The sequence below is a fragment of the Cervus elaphus genome, chromosome 33 (genome assembly GCF_910594005.1).
Source record: "Cervus elaphus chromosome 33, mCerEla1.1, whole genome shotgun sequence".
In the NCBI taxonomy this organism is placed as follows: domain Eukaryota; kingdom Metazoa; phylum Chordata; class Mammalia; order Artiodactyla; family Cervidae; genus Cervus; species Cervus elaphus.
In genome coordinates this window covers 54,567,501-54,583,763 of record NC_057847.1, presented here as the reverse complement: position 1 = coordinate 54,583,763, position 16,263 = coordinate 54,567,501, and the positions used below count along the sequence as shown (strand labels likewise).

Genomic DNA, 16,263 nt, shown 5'->3' with positions numbered 1-16,263 from the left:
TTTTATTAACGGGGCAAATGTAAAACAACTTTAGGTAGTGGGGGACCCTGGGTAGGTGGTGCCTGAGGCCGGATCACTCCTCGTGTAGCAGGACCGTTTGCTGATGCACCCAGAGGTCCGAGGATCCTCTATATATTAAAAAAAAAGACTATAAATACTCCGTTAAGAGTACATTTTGTTTCCTAAAAAAGTTTTAAAACACATTTTTAAGTTTTAATATTTGACGCTTTAAGTACTGCTTATTCATTATTTTCAGCGAACTAACGGGCACGCATACACGTGCACGTTTTGTTTCGAAATTTTATAGATTGCGTTTTTTTTTTTTTTTTTCCTTCCCTGGCCTGGTATCACAGGATTAGAAATCCAGGAGCAAAGCTGAACCCATAGAAAGCCAGGGAACATAGCTGCAAGCACCAGAGAGCACAAGGTTCTCGATGGTTCTGGACTCTGGAGGAAAAAGGAGAGATGTATGCATTGATACCTTTTCTCTTATTCATTATGATCGCAAAACAGTCTCTACCGTGTTTCCTGGGGTTTAAGATCCCACTTCAACTCCGTGACGTTCTAAATCCTTCACTTATGGTAGGGTGGTGTTCAGAAGCCAAATCCCACTCTGTGACCATCACACATCTCTAGTTCTGGGCCCTCAATTTGGAACACTGAAACTAAAGGGATGACCTTTGAGGATCACCCCGAGCCACCAGGCATTGCACTTTTTCGTATTTTATTCCTCTTGTTGCTGAGTCAGCTTGAGAAATAGAGGTATTTGGCTCTGTTTTTTAGTAATCTGTTTACTGAGAAAAATGATGCAGCAGGTTGGAGGCAGTAAGACCACCTTGTTTAGTCATTTTACCAGCCTTCCTCTTTGTAGGTAGTCTCCTGTCTTTTATTTGTAATTTTTCCATCAGTGCCTTTTTCCTTACAGCATTAAAAAAAAAAAAAAAATTCAGTGCTTTTTCATGTGGTTCCAGTTAAGTGATTTGCCCACACCCCAGATAATGCTATTTGCATTCAAGATTAATAGCTGCATATCAGTAATGCTTAAATACCTCCTGATCCATATTTTCACTTTAAATGATTCCAACGTTATTGGCCAGACAAACCCCTGAACCAGTAAGTTCGTGGACTGATTGCCAACCAAATGACAGACGCGTTCCACTCAGGGAACGATTAAATTTCTGGTCTCCTCGCTTCCACTGTAGAAGGTAGAGAGCCTTCCTTCCTTATTTGCCACCTTTCCCAGAAGTAGATGAGCAGATTAATAAATTGCTGTAAATCACACTAGGTTCCAAGCCTCCCCCACCCTTTTGATACATAGTTAGGAAAATCTTTAAAATCTCCCCTGAAGCGTCTAGTCTTGATTTAGCCACTCACACTCCACATTTTGACTTTCAGTAAAATAAATAAGGTGAAAGAGCAAATTAGGAGTTTTTCTTTCCTTATAGTTTTCCTGTGTTTGAGAGGATCACCCTGCTGTCCTTGTTTTAGGCCAGTTTTGTTAGTTCCTATTTTTACCACCCACGGAAGAACAGCACAGGATCAAGTTTATATTAATAAATGATGTTCATGACTAGGTTTCTAAATGCCAGAGTTATGATTTATTATTTTTAATGGGTGGAGAAAGGAGAGCAGCAATAAAACCAGCCCCTAAGTCATTCAAAATCCTTGGCTTCACACATCTATGTGGTTATTTTTATTTATTTTTGGCCTTTTAAATTTCATCTAAATTTCCTGTAAGTTCTATTATGGACTAGCATTTTTTTTTCCTTACCTGTGTCCATAGCTTCAAACACTGTTTATTATAGTTAAATTTATGAAAAGCCTTTATGTTCCCCTTTTCTACTTTCTAAGTGTTTATAACTGCCTCTATTTATCCTCATCCCCCTAAGAATTTCACAATAAAATCCTGTACCAAATAAATTAAAATCTGCATCTTCAGACACCCCAGGAAGAAGGCATTAATCCACTTAGTCAAATATCCAGACCTCCCCTCTCCATTGCAGCTCTTCTTAATGTAACATTTAGTAATTGCAGCTGGCTCCTTATCCTCGCCTCCCTCCCTTTCATTCTGAATCATATTGGCCTTGTTTAACCTTCATTTCCTTTCCTACCCCCCACATTTGTCCACGTACTTTTCCTTTGACCATGTTTGTCTCTTTCTTTTTGCTGCCTGGTTTGAAAGCAATAAAGAGAGCTTTCTAAGACCTTAATACTTTCTGTTAAAATCCCATTCTTCCTTCCTATTCCACTATTAATGCTTTGTACAATTTTTATGCATCCTTTGGTTGTGAAGTTACTGCTCTATATTTTTCTGATTGATCATTAAGTTATGCTGGCTTTTGAGAACTGCCTCCATAATCCTGAAGCAAAGGCTTTTTACTTGGCGTGCTCTTTGCCTTTGGAATGCCTTTCCTGGCAAGGACAGGCATTTTGGTTTGACTATGATTCTTAAGTTACAATTCAAGTCTAATTTGTTCAGTTAGGTTTCTACTCGAAGCAGCTCTGTTTCTCACTGTGAACTGCTTCATGAGGCTGCTTAGTTAAAGGGTGTGCTGTAAGCTCAAGATGTAATACACTTATATTGTACTTGATTATCAGTTTTCAAAGACAGCTGCATGCTTTGATATCTGTGTAAGGAAATATCAGAAGATAATATACCATTGGTATTTATTACTCTATAATTAAGGATGTGTCAGTGTTTCCCTTTAAAAAATGCTATTTTCAGAAATTCATATCTCAGGCATAAATTTCCCTATGAATTACAGTCTAATACTGTATTAGGAGTATCTTCTTTTAAAAATTATTCCTCCTCTTCCTTTTCTTTCTGCGGAAGTAAGTTTCAGGATGTAATTTCTGGGTTATCTATTTGGGATGAGAGGAAGCAGGCCCTTGCTTCACAATTAAAGGTGCTTCTGCACTGATGCCCCCTGCCCCCTCTGCCCTAGGCCCTTTGCACAGGGCGAGATTGTGGGGACTGCCTTTTGGATAAAGGGCCAGCCTATCTGTTTGATAGACAGTGTCTAGTTGTATGATGTGAAAGGCAAAAAGACAGCTGTTCAGAAACATCACAGGTACCAGAAAGTCAGAGAGTTTAAGACCAGAAGTCAGTTTTTTTGCATTCCTCTCCTTGTGGTTGCTTGGACTATGAGTGTAGCCAGGCCAGGGAAGAGGAACATGAAATAAATCTATAGCCAAGTACTAGCAACTTCTTTGTCTGTGTTTCTTCTGATAGTAAGAGGAGGGAAGGGGGGAAAGATGGACAGATCTATTGCCCTTCACCTCCTTTAAGGGATGGTCTGGAGAAGGAAACGGCAGCCCACTCCAGTATTCTGGCCTGGGAAACCCCATGGACAGTGGAACCTGGTGAGCTATAGTCCATGGCGTTGCAAGTGTCAGACATGACTTAGCGACTAAACCACCGCCAAACCAACCATACCACTTGACCAAATGAGTTGACCACAACCTCCTAAAAGAGACTGAAGTCTAGACCTGTGTCTCCAGGGGACCCAAAGCAACTTGGTCAGGACTCAGCTCTTAGTTTCCTCACATCTACAATGGGGAGGTTACAAACATAAAGGCTTTACCAGGAGGGCCAGGGAAGTTACATGATGTGTAAGTCCTACAGAGTGTGAAGGCCACAGGGCGTGGCAAGAGCCTGGGATGGGATGTAGAGACCCAGTGCTTCCCTACAGATATAATAATAGTCATAATAAAAATACTTAAAATATGAGCAAATCTACAGGGTCTCTCTGTGAGCCACCTCCTGCTGCCCTTTGCCTGGTGAGGGGAGAAATAATAGGGAACCAGAGGTCCCAGTGAGTCATCAACACTGACCTTGGTGCTTCCTGAAAGGCAGGTAGGTGACAACGACAGTGTCCTGTGCAGAGAAAGGCTTATACAAAGACATACAGAACATCTTTCTGTTTCTCTAAGGCAGCCTGGCTCCTACATAGGCCTTAACATGATGCCTTAATTTTCTCACTTGTGAAATGGTGATGGAAACATTACATTTTCAGATATAAAGGACTTCAAATTCCTTGAGAAAAGTGTTGCCTAAGTATTTCCAGTAGAAACCCCATCTTCCAGCATTCCATCTTGGGTCTGCTATTTAAATGCAGTAACTAATATGACAGTACACATTTTAGATTATCTTCTATGTGCCTGCATGTCAAGTCGCTTCAGGCATGTCCAACTTCTGCGACCCTATGGACTGTAGCGCCAGGCTCCTCTGTCCATGGGATTCTCCAGGCAAGAATACTGGAGTGGGATGCCATGCCCTCCACCAGGGAATCTTCTCGACACAGGGTTTGAACCTGCATCTCTTCTGACTCCTGCATCGCAGGTGGATTCTTTACCGCTGAGCCACCAGGGGAAGTACCAGATTCTCTCTTAGGAAACATCAGTTCTTTGTATCTGTTTATGGGAACCATGAAGAACCTGTCCTAGGGTTGAAAGTCATTACCACAGGGATATGGGAGAGAAAAAGGAATCACTAAGGTGGTGCTAGGTGCTAGGAGGACCCCAGAAGGCACTGACCCCTAAATACGTAACTCACATGCAGCTAGGGCATCCCAAAGATACTTGGAGGATTCCTTTTCATGGGATGATGACAATGAAAGCCCTTGTCTTAAAGAGGAAAGGGAACAGGTAACAGCGCAGGAAGTGGGCAGAGCGGTTCGCAGCTCAGACAGCTCTGTGCCCTACCACAACGCTCTGAATTTTTCAAGATAAAAAAGACCAGCTCATATAATAACTTCCTCCATCTTCCTCTCTTTACTCTTCAAAAAGGAGTTTCTGGAGCCCTAGTTTTCCATTTTCTATTTGTAACACCACACACATCAGTGAGCAACGGTGATCATTAGCCCCAAGAAAAAGGAACCCACAGACAGTCAAGTTCAACTTCCTTCAAAGTATGGGTTGTTTCAGGGTCAAGGTTAAGTGCTTGGCTCCGAGTAAGCCAAGGAAAGTCTTCTCATGCAAAACTGGTGGTGAGGGCAGTTTCTTTTACTGTTGAAAGGAAAATGGTTTTCTGACTCCATCCATCACCTTGAGAAACATTAAGGATGGGCGTGGTAGCAGAATATTATAGCTCCTATATTACAGATGGTAACCAAGATATCTACAGCTCTATCAAAATGTATATCCAATAATAACATTTAAGACATACAAGAAGTCATAAAGGGTAGAAATAAGACTGTGTGTGCTATGACCCAGCTTAAGAAATAGACCATTTCTTAAGGTACCGCACCTTTCCCAGTTATGTGTCTAATCTTCCTACCATCACTTCTCTGACTTAACCATTATTGTAAATTTGGTGCTAATTCCCAAGTTTTCTGTTTTACTTTAAGCACACAAGTACATATCTTTGAGCATCCTGTAGAATTGTTTACGTAGTTTAAAAACCTTGCCAATTACATTTGAATGAATAATTGTGAGGGGAGGGCACATGATAGCAGCACTAGTCATTGTACATCTCAATTCACATTTTAAAATGAAACTTGTTTTCCAGTTTTCCACTGAAACAGAAAGGCACTTAGGGGGACACCTGTCAATAGTCAATAGAAGAATAAAACTCACAGAATATGTCAACATTAAAAGGCAGCATGGACTCATTTGAAAACTGATTCTCTCATCCTCAGAAAGTATCTTGAGACTGAAATGAAAAATTTTTTTGTGGCTCATAATATTTCTGGGTAGCAGATGCTTTCTCAAAAACAGATTTTACTTTTAAAAATATCAAATATAATTAACACCTTCAACATACAACGAAATCTTTGCTTCCAGATGCATTTCAAGGTGTTGAAGTGAATTTGTGCAGCCCTCTATGGCTGAGTTTTCACTGACTTACTGATTGTTCTGCCATCTTTATGTGGCAAGTTTGAAGAACTGAGAGCTGGAGCAGGACATTTAAACTTAACCATATCTCAAGGATGCTTGTTAAACCAGGTGCATTTGGGGAAAGGTCTTTTGACCTATTCCTGGTTAACCTGGTATAAATAAGTATACTGAGAACCAGGTGCTCTTCTGTTTATTACAGAAACACCTTGCCAGAAACACAGGTTAGGTAAATTCGGGACAAGCATCCTGAACACTGTGTCAGGGTTGATAATGGGCAGACTTTTAAACACATTTAAGATTAAAATTGGTTTAATGATTAATCTAAAAGAGAACAAAATGAAAAGAACTGAATGTTTAAAAAAAAACAAACAAAAATTTTCAACATCCATACTCAAAATAAGAAATAATGGGAGTGTCTGCTGTCTTTAGTGAAAGTGAAGAAAGCAGTGCCTTCCCAGGTGGCGTTAGTGGTAAAGAACTCCCCTGCCAGTGCAGGAGACTTGAGAGAGGAGGATTCAATCCCTGCTTGGGTCTGGAAGATCCGCTGGAAGAGGACAAGGCAACCCACTCCAGTATTCTTGTCCAGAGAATCTCATGGACAGAGGAGCCCGGAGGGCCACAGTCCATAGGGTTGCAGAGAGTTAGTCATGATTGAAGTGACTTAGCACAGTACAAGGAAAGCAGGAAGTAGAGTCAGCTTGTACTGTCGATTTTCCTCAACAAAATATCCATGCCACCATATCATGGCTGTTGAGAAGCACACAGGCACACACACATATACAGTCATCTTTTCAAATGTCACGGATTATACATTTACAAGAGTTTTTATTGCTTATTTATTGCACTAATACCAATCCAACAGTATAGTTTTAAGAAGTGACCACTTTATTGCAAATTTTTATTCCATAAGTAATGCTGGCACAGCTAAAGCCAAAATTTGATTTGAGCTTATGGGTGTAGAAAAGCATCTTTGTACACAGGTAACTTGCGATATTGTGTTTGCCAAAATCAGGCAAATATTTAAGTGTTTCAGATGCACTATCTGAATGGTAATTAATGTTGTTTTCCCTTGAATTAGTGAGAAAAGTATATATGGATAGTTATGCATATAATACACGATTCACTATGAAATGTGAGCTCATCATTTTCAGGATAGTAGGACATAATGAAGTAAGCACTGTCTCTTGGCTGTGAGAGTATAATATTGTTTTGAGAGACGTTATCTATAACACGGCACCTTTCTAACCGAAGCATCCCTTTAGATGCTAAACCCTGCTCAGGAGAAGAGTCTAAAAAGCTCTTAGGCCTTTTTATATTAGCTTTTGCACTCAAAAGGAACATAACCGATAGATTGCAAGTTTCACAGTCTCAGACCAGAAGGGACTTCTCAAATAATTCCCGAGCCCTTTGTTTTATGGGCTAATTTGTCCAGTGCCTTCTCAGAACGGGAGGAGGACTCAAATCCAGTGCTGTGACATCCATCATACATAGGGCTCTCACACTGGTCAGGGAGGACTCTGCGCAGAGATAGAACCTGTTGTTTTTGCTTCTTAACTCTCCCTGCTTTTAAATTCCTTGGCCTCCTGGGCCTTGAACTGCTGCTTTTTTCTGATCTGCAAGACTGCCTCTAGCTCGAGGGCTCTACCTTGATCTATTTCCTGCTTACACTTTTGCTATCTGTCAAATGGGTCCTACCAGACTTTTGAACCAGTGCCCCCTCTGTCTCAGATGCCTGCTAGACAACTCAGTCCTTCCAAAAGCCAAAGAGCCAGGCTTGGCCCTTGTCTACCCCCTTCTCCCTGGCTGTTCCTCACTTTACAGCTTATAGAAGTTACTCATTTCAAAAGCTAGGAGAGTTACAATTTACCTGTCAGTAAACAGAAGATGGTTTATCAACAGACTTTACCTTAATGACTACAAATGTTTACCTCCTGCTTTCCAGAATGCAAAGAAAATCTTGGAAATGTCATAATATCTCACAAACATTTGCAAAACAGATCCTTGTTCATCGGGAAAAGAAACAATTGTATTCGTTGTCTCTGACACAAGGAAAGTATTCCGAGAGAAACATACAGATAGATGTACACACTTACATGGAAATGTGATATGTTAATTAAAAATTGCAGTGGGCACTTTATTAAAAATTTATTTTACAATCTAGCCATTCAAAATATCTTGACATTAACAAATACACCAGCTTGACTATTGGAATCATAAGTGATTTATCTCAAGAAGATTATATTTGTAGCTGGATGCAAATATTTTTGACAAACATTTATATCAAAATTACTTGTTTTCTAAGAAGTATTTTTATTTCTCTATTTTTATCCCTGGAAAAAAATTAAAACAAGTATCTCTGTGTTCATTTTATGGGCGAGATGGCCCCACTTAGTGTATTTCCCATGTTTGTCTGAATTACAGCTGTTTATCTTGCAACTTTCTTTAAGATAAATTAAATGCAAATGTAACTCTGTGAATCATGGGAATACCTGCCAGACTCCTTATTAATACCTTCACTTAAAACCCCGGTGCCAGGGAGTCATTAATTTGCTAAAAGAAAAGTGCTAAAGCAGCTCTTTGCCCACAAACAATTCCGAGATGGCTGCCCAATTAGTCAGTAGCATTCTGATCCTCCTTCCAGGCCCTGTGGCCCTCTGAGGACACAAGAAGGCTCCAATGATAACCTGGCAACCTAGGTAGAAACCCAGCCAAGTGAGAGCGTTTGAAGCTGTAGTTTGGCTGCCATCGTGTCGGCGAAAAGAAAGAATTCAGGCACCATGTCATCCAGTACAAAGGATAAAAACGGATTCAACCGGAAATTCAATGTGGCACCACATATGGGATACATGAGTGCGGTTATACAACAGGCCACATATTTTTTTTGAACAGTCTCCTCCATGTGATGCCGAGGACATGTGTAAGCATCATAACGTCTCTAGGAATCTGTATTTAATTTGAGTTGGGGTGGTGGCAGGGATTGGAGATCTGAAGCCGCCACAGGTTTGTGGCAGATGGCTCTGTGTCAGCTATGACAAGCAGCCAGGCTCAGCTTCCTCTGCAGATTTTCTTTTCTCTCTGATCAGGTAAATATGGGCACACTCTGGAAAGTTCTACAGATTCTGCCTTAGGCTGCAAGTTTGTGACTTAGCCCCATCTGTCACAAATCTTCCCTAGGTTCTGCTGTAAGCAGAGACCTGAATTTACCATGTAGGGCTGCCCAAGAAAAAGGAGCCATTTCACCCTGTAAGGGGGAGGGAGAGAAGAGAAAGCAATGAAGAAGCATTAACGACGCGAAAGACTAAAGCATGCTGAAAATTCATACTGCAAATTTGCATAACTTACGTCAATTAGATTTCAAAAAGCCACCAAGTAAATGGTTCTCAAGTTTCATCACCTCAGGAAATCCCAGTTTCTGATTGGTTTGAAGTGTAACAATATTTTCAACCATTGTGGAAAGCTCCCCCCCCAACCCCGCTTTTTTTTTTTTTTTTGCAAATGGGTATATTCTACTGCACACAAATTTCCTGGTTTATGTTATGGATGACAGCTATTACAAGTTTATCATCCAACTTTTAACTTTTCTAAACATAAGATAGACAACACTCTTAATACATGTTTTTTTGTGAATGTGAATTTTACTTTTAAGTGGTGAAGGCACAAGAGAAATGCCATTACTATTACGTGGAATTTATAAAGCACTTCAAGTTTACAAACGGGTTTATATTCATTATTTCATTATAGCAGGACCTCAGGGGGAAAATGCTATTAAGAATTAAGAAAAAAAGAATTCTTCCAAGTTTATAGATGAATCATATAGAGGCCAAGAAGTTCACCTAGAGCCAGGCTACAAATTAGTAGCAGAGAAAGAGAAGCAGCCAAAACCTCTAACTGATCTTAATCACCCTGAGTATATCTATTGTGCTAGAGATTTTTTGCTTGCATTTTACTTAAACAAATCAAAGGAAAACCAAGCCAAACAAAATCAAGGAAAGAAGTTAAGAAAGAGAGGGAAGAGTAACGGGGAGGGAGGGAGAGAGACTGAGACGGATCATTTGCCTTAGATTGTGCTGGTGCAGTTGAGAGGTTTTTGAAGTTCTAAAACTGTCATGAGCTTTTAAGTTTTCATTTTTTAAGGAAAAAGTAATGACTTTGGAGGCGTGTTAATACTAGTGAGCACCACCTTATTCACATCTAGAGTATAAGCTCAAATTAAAAGGGGACTATAAAGTGACCAGTCTCTTGAAGGAAACTTAAAGTGGCTTGGCTGTGGTTCGGGGAGATATAACCTGATATAATTAAGACAACCGCAAATGGCTTTTCTGGGCTCTGAGTCTGAACTGTAAGCTTAATCACTCTTTGGAATCACTTTTGGGCAGAAATCTGAAAATTATCCTCTCTCCAAATAACAGCAGGTTATAAAGGTTTCTGGAATGTGAAAGAACTTGAAGAGGGGAACAAAATAAAAATCAGCTGCTATCATCTGAAAAAACTTAAACTACAGTTTACCCTCATAAAGCAAAGGAAGGGTGGCATCTCTCTCTCTTTTTTTAAAACACAGAATATCACTCAATTTATAAATAAAAATAAATGAAAAATTGGGTGGGAATGAAAACCTACTGTTAGTCCTGATAGTATATATTTTATACAACTACCCCATTTGTACTTTTGTGCTATTTTCAATACTGGTAACAAGGGGGTGAACAGAAATTTTCCTCTAAAGCATTTTAAAATCTAATGATCAAAGGCTTTCTAAAAGCATAAGGTACTGATCTCAAATAATTGTTGGGAATTTTCAGTAAGTAAATTCCCATTGTCAAAATGAGACCAAAAAAAATATAACTTCCCGGTATGAGACTTACTTGGGTTGTAAAAGGAAGCACTATGTTACTGTTAGAAGTTAATCCTTGGCTGATTACTTTATGATTATTTCTAGAATCTTGTGTTCAAGAGTCATAAAAGAGCTCCCTATTACAGATGAAGTGAAACCTACTTTATCTCTGTGGCAAGTGTGTGGCTGCTGGGTGTAACCTACTTAGAAAGGGACGTGTCCTGTAAGTACAAGAAACCTGCAGTCCAATGGCTGAGCCTAGTGGCAAACTTTTTAAGAAATGGCTTTAGATTTTTAAAAAATTCAGAACAGGGTTTTAAGTTTTAAAAACCATTAAGAAATGTGATTTCTGCATGCATTTCCCTAAATATCTTAAGTAAAATGTCTGTGTGAGAGAGAGAGGGAGCACACTTGCATTCGCATGAGGAATTTAAACATTTCAAGTCTGAAACCATTTCAGGTGAGAAGTCATGGGCATGGAGTTTTGCAGCAGAGAGAGTCACTTTAAGAAAAAAAAGGTATCAAATTCTGTTTCTGCTTTTCAGTTACTAGCATTCTGTTTCAAATCCTGCTTCAAGTTGTAGCCCCCAAACTCTCACTCATATTGAAAGTATAATGTCTCATGTGAGAAAAAAGCCAAGTGTTAGTAGCCTTATACTAGTCATTAAATTTCTAAGTGTGAATCCATATGAAAAATCTTATCCTAAAGTGAACTCTACATGATAAGTAGTTGAGATGATTTTAAAATGTAAACTTTTAACAACAGAAAAAAAGAGTAAGGTGTAAAAATATAAAAGGAGCAAATTAAAGAATTCAGTGACTTTCTATCCTTTTAGATCTTAGAAGCATATGTTTTTAAAAGCAAAACAGCACTGTCCAATGGAATAAATTTAAAAAGAAAACCTCAATACTCTCTGTATAATATACACAAAAGTCTCTTCCATTGCCTAAGAAAAGTACAAAGCTGCCTTGGGGAAAATAATTCTCTGATATTTAGTGAGGGCGAATGTTACCTGAAATGTGAATATTTATAAAACATAAGGTAAAAAAAAATAGTGTAATGTATTAAATCTTGCTGATAAAGTTATAGCTGGCATTCCTTTTCTGTTTTAGCTCTAAATCTTATTACAACCACCCAATTAGATCTGTGGTCCTTGTGATTTTTATCAGTTTGTCCTGGTACTGCGTTATAAAGCTCTTGATTATTTCTAATCCCTGGGCTAACTTATTCATTTTTGAGATTAATTTTTGGATACAATGTCATCAAGATCTATGAATGAGGATATATATCAATGTGTATAATAGATTTATAAGAAAAAAATCCATGCTAAAAAGTACATAAAATGAATAACATATAGAAATTCTTATAAACACTTATGCATAAAACACTAATTTCTTAAACCGAGTTGGACCATTTTAGGGTGCATGGACTAGTAATATATGTAAACCAGAGTAACATGAACAAACATTTAAGGTATATGCTGTTTTTTAAGCTATAGGAAGAACAATTTGGTATATTAATCGCGTACCACTAAGTTGACATTCCTTCAGAGTTTTTCCAGAAGCTCTTGGTAAAAGAAATAATTAGAGCTATGCTATGGCAATAGCCATATTAAAATATCTCAGTTGGAGATGTGTTTTTTATTGTAACTCTAAGCAACCTGTTGCAGTAACTTTTGAAATGATTAAAGATTTGCAGATCCAAAATAACAGGAATGATAATGCCTACCTGGAAGCAAAGTTAAAAATGGATAAATTCTGATGTTGGAAATACAATTAAAAATGCTTCACCATTCTCACCATGAGATAAAAACATTTTTTCTCCCGGTTTTTTTTTTTTTGTTGTTGGTACCTCTGTGAGATGATGGGTGATAACTAAAACTTGTGGTGGTAATCATTAATCATTTGAAAGCATACGTCCATCACTATGTGGCACACCTCACACATATACAGTGCAGTAAGTCAATTATATCTCAATAAAACTGAAAAAAAAATTGCCCAAAAATTCACCAGAAGGAAAAAAAAAATATTCCGATGGTAAACTCACTAAAAAATAGCTTTGTGTCATATGTAGAAGATGAACCTATTTGTATTAATACATATTATTCTATTTCTTCAATTTCATAATCTGTATATTTTGACAGTCTGTTACGTGGGAAACTACTAAATTAACATTTTACCCAAACAAGACCATGACTGAACTTTCAAAATGAGGAAATCTGATGTAAACCTTAGAAGACTGTTTTCTCTTTGAAGCTTCCTACGAATACGATACAATCGTATTGACTGAGGAGTAATACTGAAGCCTGGAATTGTTCAGTCAGCATTTTAAACTATTATGAGCTACCTTCTGAACCATTGCCAAGTTAATAGACAATGAAAGATAATGAGCTTGAAATTGGGTGTTAAATTGCATTTTTGGTTCTCCCTTTTTCTTGAAGTTTAACTGTTTCCTGCAGAAACAAAGTCATGTTTTGATGTATCACTATGTAAATATGTATGTATCTGAGGCCATGATAAGGGAAAGGAGAGGAAAAAAGGCATCGGGCTGTATTTCATGTAGAAAGGATATATATTAACATAGGAAAATTAAAATATGCTGGATTATAAAACTGCTAGCTTGTAAAGTATACTAAATTTATGTAAAATGAAGATGCTACATTCAAAGAATATAAAAAGGTATATTACTCATGGCCTAGAGCCACCTTCACAACTCGTAAAGCAGATTTATCCCAGTTCAATTACTTGGACTTTTAGGAGAGTGTCTCTGTTGTTATTCCAACAATGTAAAATTCTTCATTCAAACAAGGAAAAAAAAAAAATAACGAATGAAGGGACTGAATGATGATGCTATTTAAACTCTTTTCCTTTTGCCTCTGTCATTCAGAGAGGAGACTGACAGTTGAATTCTAAACTAACTGAGGGTTTTTATGTAATTTTACTGAACTAGACAAAGGAAACATTTGATTCTCAAAATCATCTTTAAAGTATTTAAAAAATGAACACCAAATTTCACAAATGTCATTCACCTGAATTTTTGAGGACTGAAGATTTCATTACGATGGGAAGAAAGGCTTATCCTCATTAGTTTAATTGTAGAATCTTTCCTTTTACTTCCTTTTAAACTAATGAGTTACATTAATCCAGGTTCATTTTTATAAGCCTCTTGGGGCTAAATGTAAAGGACAGTCATCTTAGAAAACAATAAATTTAAAAAAAAGCATGTACCATGCATTAAGTGCACGTATTTCATAAGACCTAGGTTAATACAACTGGCTTCTAGTTTAATTAATCCTTGTTAGTGTAACAACTAATATCCCTCCCTAGCATGTTTCCTTTAAACATTAGTATGTTAATTAAATGTTTTTTTTTTTATAAGATTTTTCTTTGTACTTCAATATGGTATTTATACCACGTAAATCTCTTCTCAATAACTACCTTATAGAGATGTTTTCTTGTAATATCTGGTCTCTTGCAGAAATTCTGGAGCCTTTTTGAAAGCTGTTCAGGTGTAGAATACAGATATTCAGCTGCAGGAAAAACAGATACATTTTTAATGAAACAAAAACCTCAAAGCACACACCCGATATTAGTCACTTTACTAATTAAAAATGCATATTGCTCTGTGCCGCCTCGTGTTTTACATTATTTAAGCATGATTTTATAAGGTTACCTCAGCTCACAAGGATGTTTAATGCTAAATAAGACTGTGTAGTTGTGCTGTTTAGACATCTCCTTTGGGTGATTAAAATACATTATTCTAATGTAACACAATGCATATGTGATATATTTAGTGATGAGAATTTTTTCAAAGAACAAGTACGATAGCCGTATGTACTCTGTACAACAGTTGCATATTATTAACTAGTCAATTGTTGAAATAATTTGGTGTGACTTTCAGTCCTCAATTTTTCTCTGTGTATATCATTAAAAAAAAAAAAATCTGTAAGCAATTGCAGCAATGCTGACCTGCTTATAAAAATCCATCATTATGGGATGTGTATGCTAACAATGAAGAATGCTATTTGAAAACTTGCTTTTTTGTTATCTTAAAAGAACAGATGGTAAATATAAGCTTACTCTAATGTATTAAAACACATAAAATTTTCCTTAACACTAACATGTTGACTTGCCAAATAAACAATTGCTCCTGCCTAAGTTTATTTTCAAACTTTCTAATTTAGCATGAATCATGTAGTAAATTTCAACAAAGACAAAAGTACATTAAAGCAGCTACCTGGAAATATTTCGGGATAAACCAAATCTTTGGGACAAAGCGGGTAACACCCACAATACACAGCTTCCAACCTAGAGAAAATTTAGAAAGAGGATAAAAATATATTAAAAAGACATTACCATTCTAGCTAGAAAGTGGTTTTGTTTGCTAAGTTAACAGTATGAGCCCAGAGTTAGCTGGGATGAAAAAACATGGTCGGCAGTGCAATCCTAAAAGCCAAAGTTGCTCTTTTAAAAGATTTTATTGATCATATATGAATTTCATAGAACAGAACCAACAGCATATGTTTTGTTCACTGAATTAATCAAAGCGCAGCTCTGCATTTTTTTTTTGTTGTTTTTAAAATACTGTTTAACACATTTTATAATCAGCAGATAAACACATGTAACAACATGGTTAAGTTATGGACAGCTTTTCTTAATAATGCTGCAAAGCCCCAGAATGTTCATTTTTCAAAATGTTTAAATAAAACAGCAAATACTTAACTTTAACACCCTAGACGTAGAAATCATCGAGGCACTTTAAAAAACATTGGAAAAAAAACTTACAATCTGTTGTGATGGGTCATTTTCATTTTAAGTTAAAGCTTCAAAATAGTTTGTTATTAGGCAGGATGTAAAACTATTTCCCTGTTTGACTGAGAAACTCTCATTAAGATTACCTTAATGAGTATTTTGCTTTCTTGACTGGAAAGTCAGCTCAGTTTCCATTTTATCCAAAAAAGAATACTCTTATTATTAAACAAAGAAACAAGAAAGTTTCACTCTGTGAGAGGATTTCCCTAAGGACCAACTATAGGAAGTTTTTCTTCATGTCCCAGCGGTAAGGGTTAAGTAGAAGAAAGGTATTGCTCTTCAGGGTTTGTGTTAGTCCTGCATAATGGCTATTGATCTGACATATAATAAACCTTAAAGATACCACTGTAATTTCTGTTGGCTAGGAATTATGCAGTGAAATTCAAAACACTCTTTAAAATATGTTTATTTTATGAGAAACTTTGAATTGCATCCAAAATGTTGACCAAAGGCGGAATTTTATTTTGAACTGCAGATTTTTTTCAACCCAAGAATAGTTTGAAGTTATGTCAATGTTTACCTTGTTTATTTACAGTGACAAAGTACATGCAATTTAAGCTGTTTTTAAGTGGGTGATGTTTTCCCTATTTTATAACTGAAATTAGTTTAAATGAAAAGTATTTACTTTGAGCTGCAAAGTTTGGAAAAATACTGTGTTCAAAGTTCTGCTTGAGAACTGCTAGCAGTTTTAAGATAACACAGTGGAAAGGGATAGGTTCTAGTTACTAACGATTAATTTCAAAATCCAAACTAACATCTAATATTTATTTTCTTTACATATGTAG

General features: G+C 37.1%; 1 protein-coding gene across 7 annotated transcripts in view; it reads right to left on the bottom strand.

Moving 5' to 3' along the window:
- Nucleotides 1-16,263, bottom strand: part of GTDC1 (glycosyltransferase like domain containing 1) — a 449,516-nt gene that overhangs the window by 32,620 nt on the left and 400,633 nt on the right. For 5 of the 7 annotated variants that reach the window (XM_043894880.1, XM_043894878.1, XM_043894876.1 and 2 more), the window contains 3 exons: nucleotides 14,904-14,974; nucleotides 14,105-14,196; nucleotides 6,657-9,079 (listed from right to left, as the gene is read on the bottom strand). In XM_043894880.1, the coding sequence (XP_043750815.1) occupies nucleotides 8,996-9,079; nucleotides 14,105-14,196; nucleotides 14,904-14,974 (247 nt within the window). In that variant the 3' untranslated portion in view covers nucleotides 6,657-8,995. Of the gene's footprint in view, nucleotides 1-6,656; nucleotides 9,080-14,104; nucleotides 14,197-14,903; nucleotides 14,975-16,263 lie in introns of those variants that run through there. The other 2 variants (XR_006339543.1, XR_006339544.1) reach the window with 1 other exon arrangement.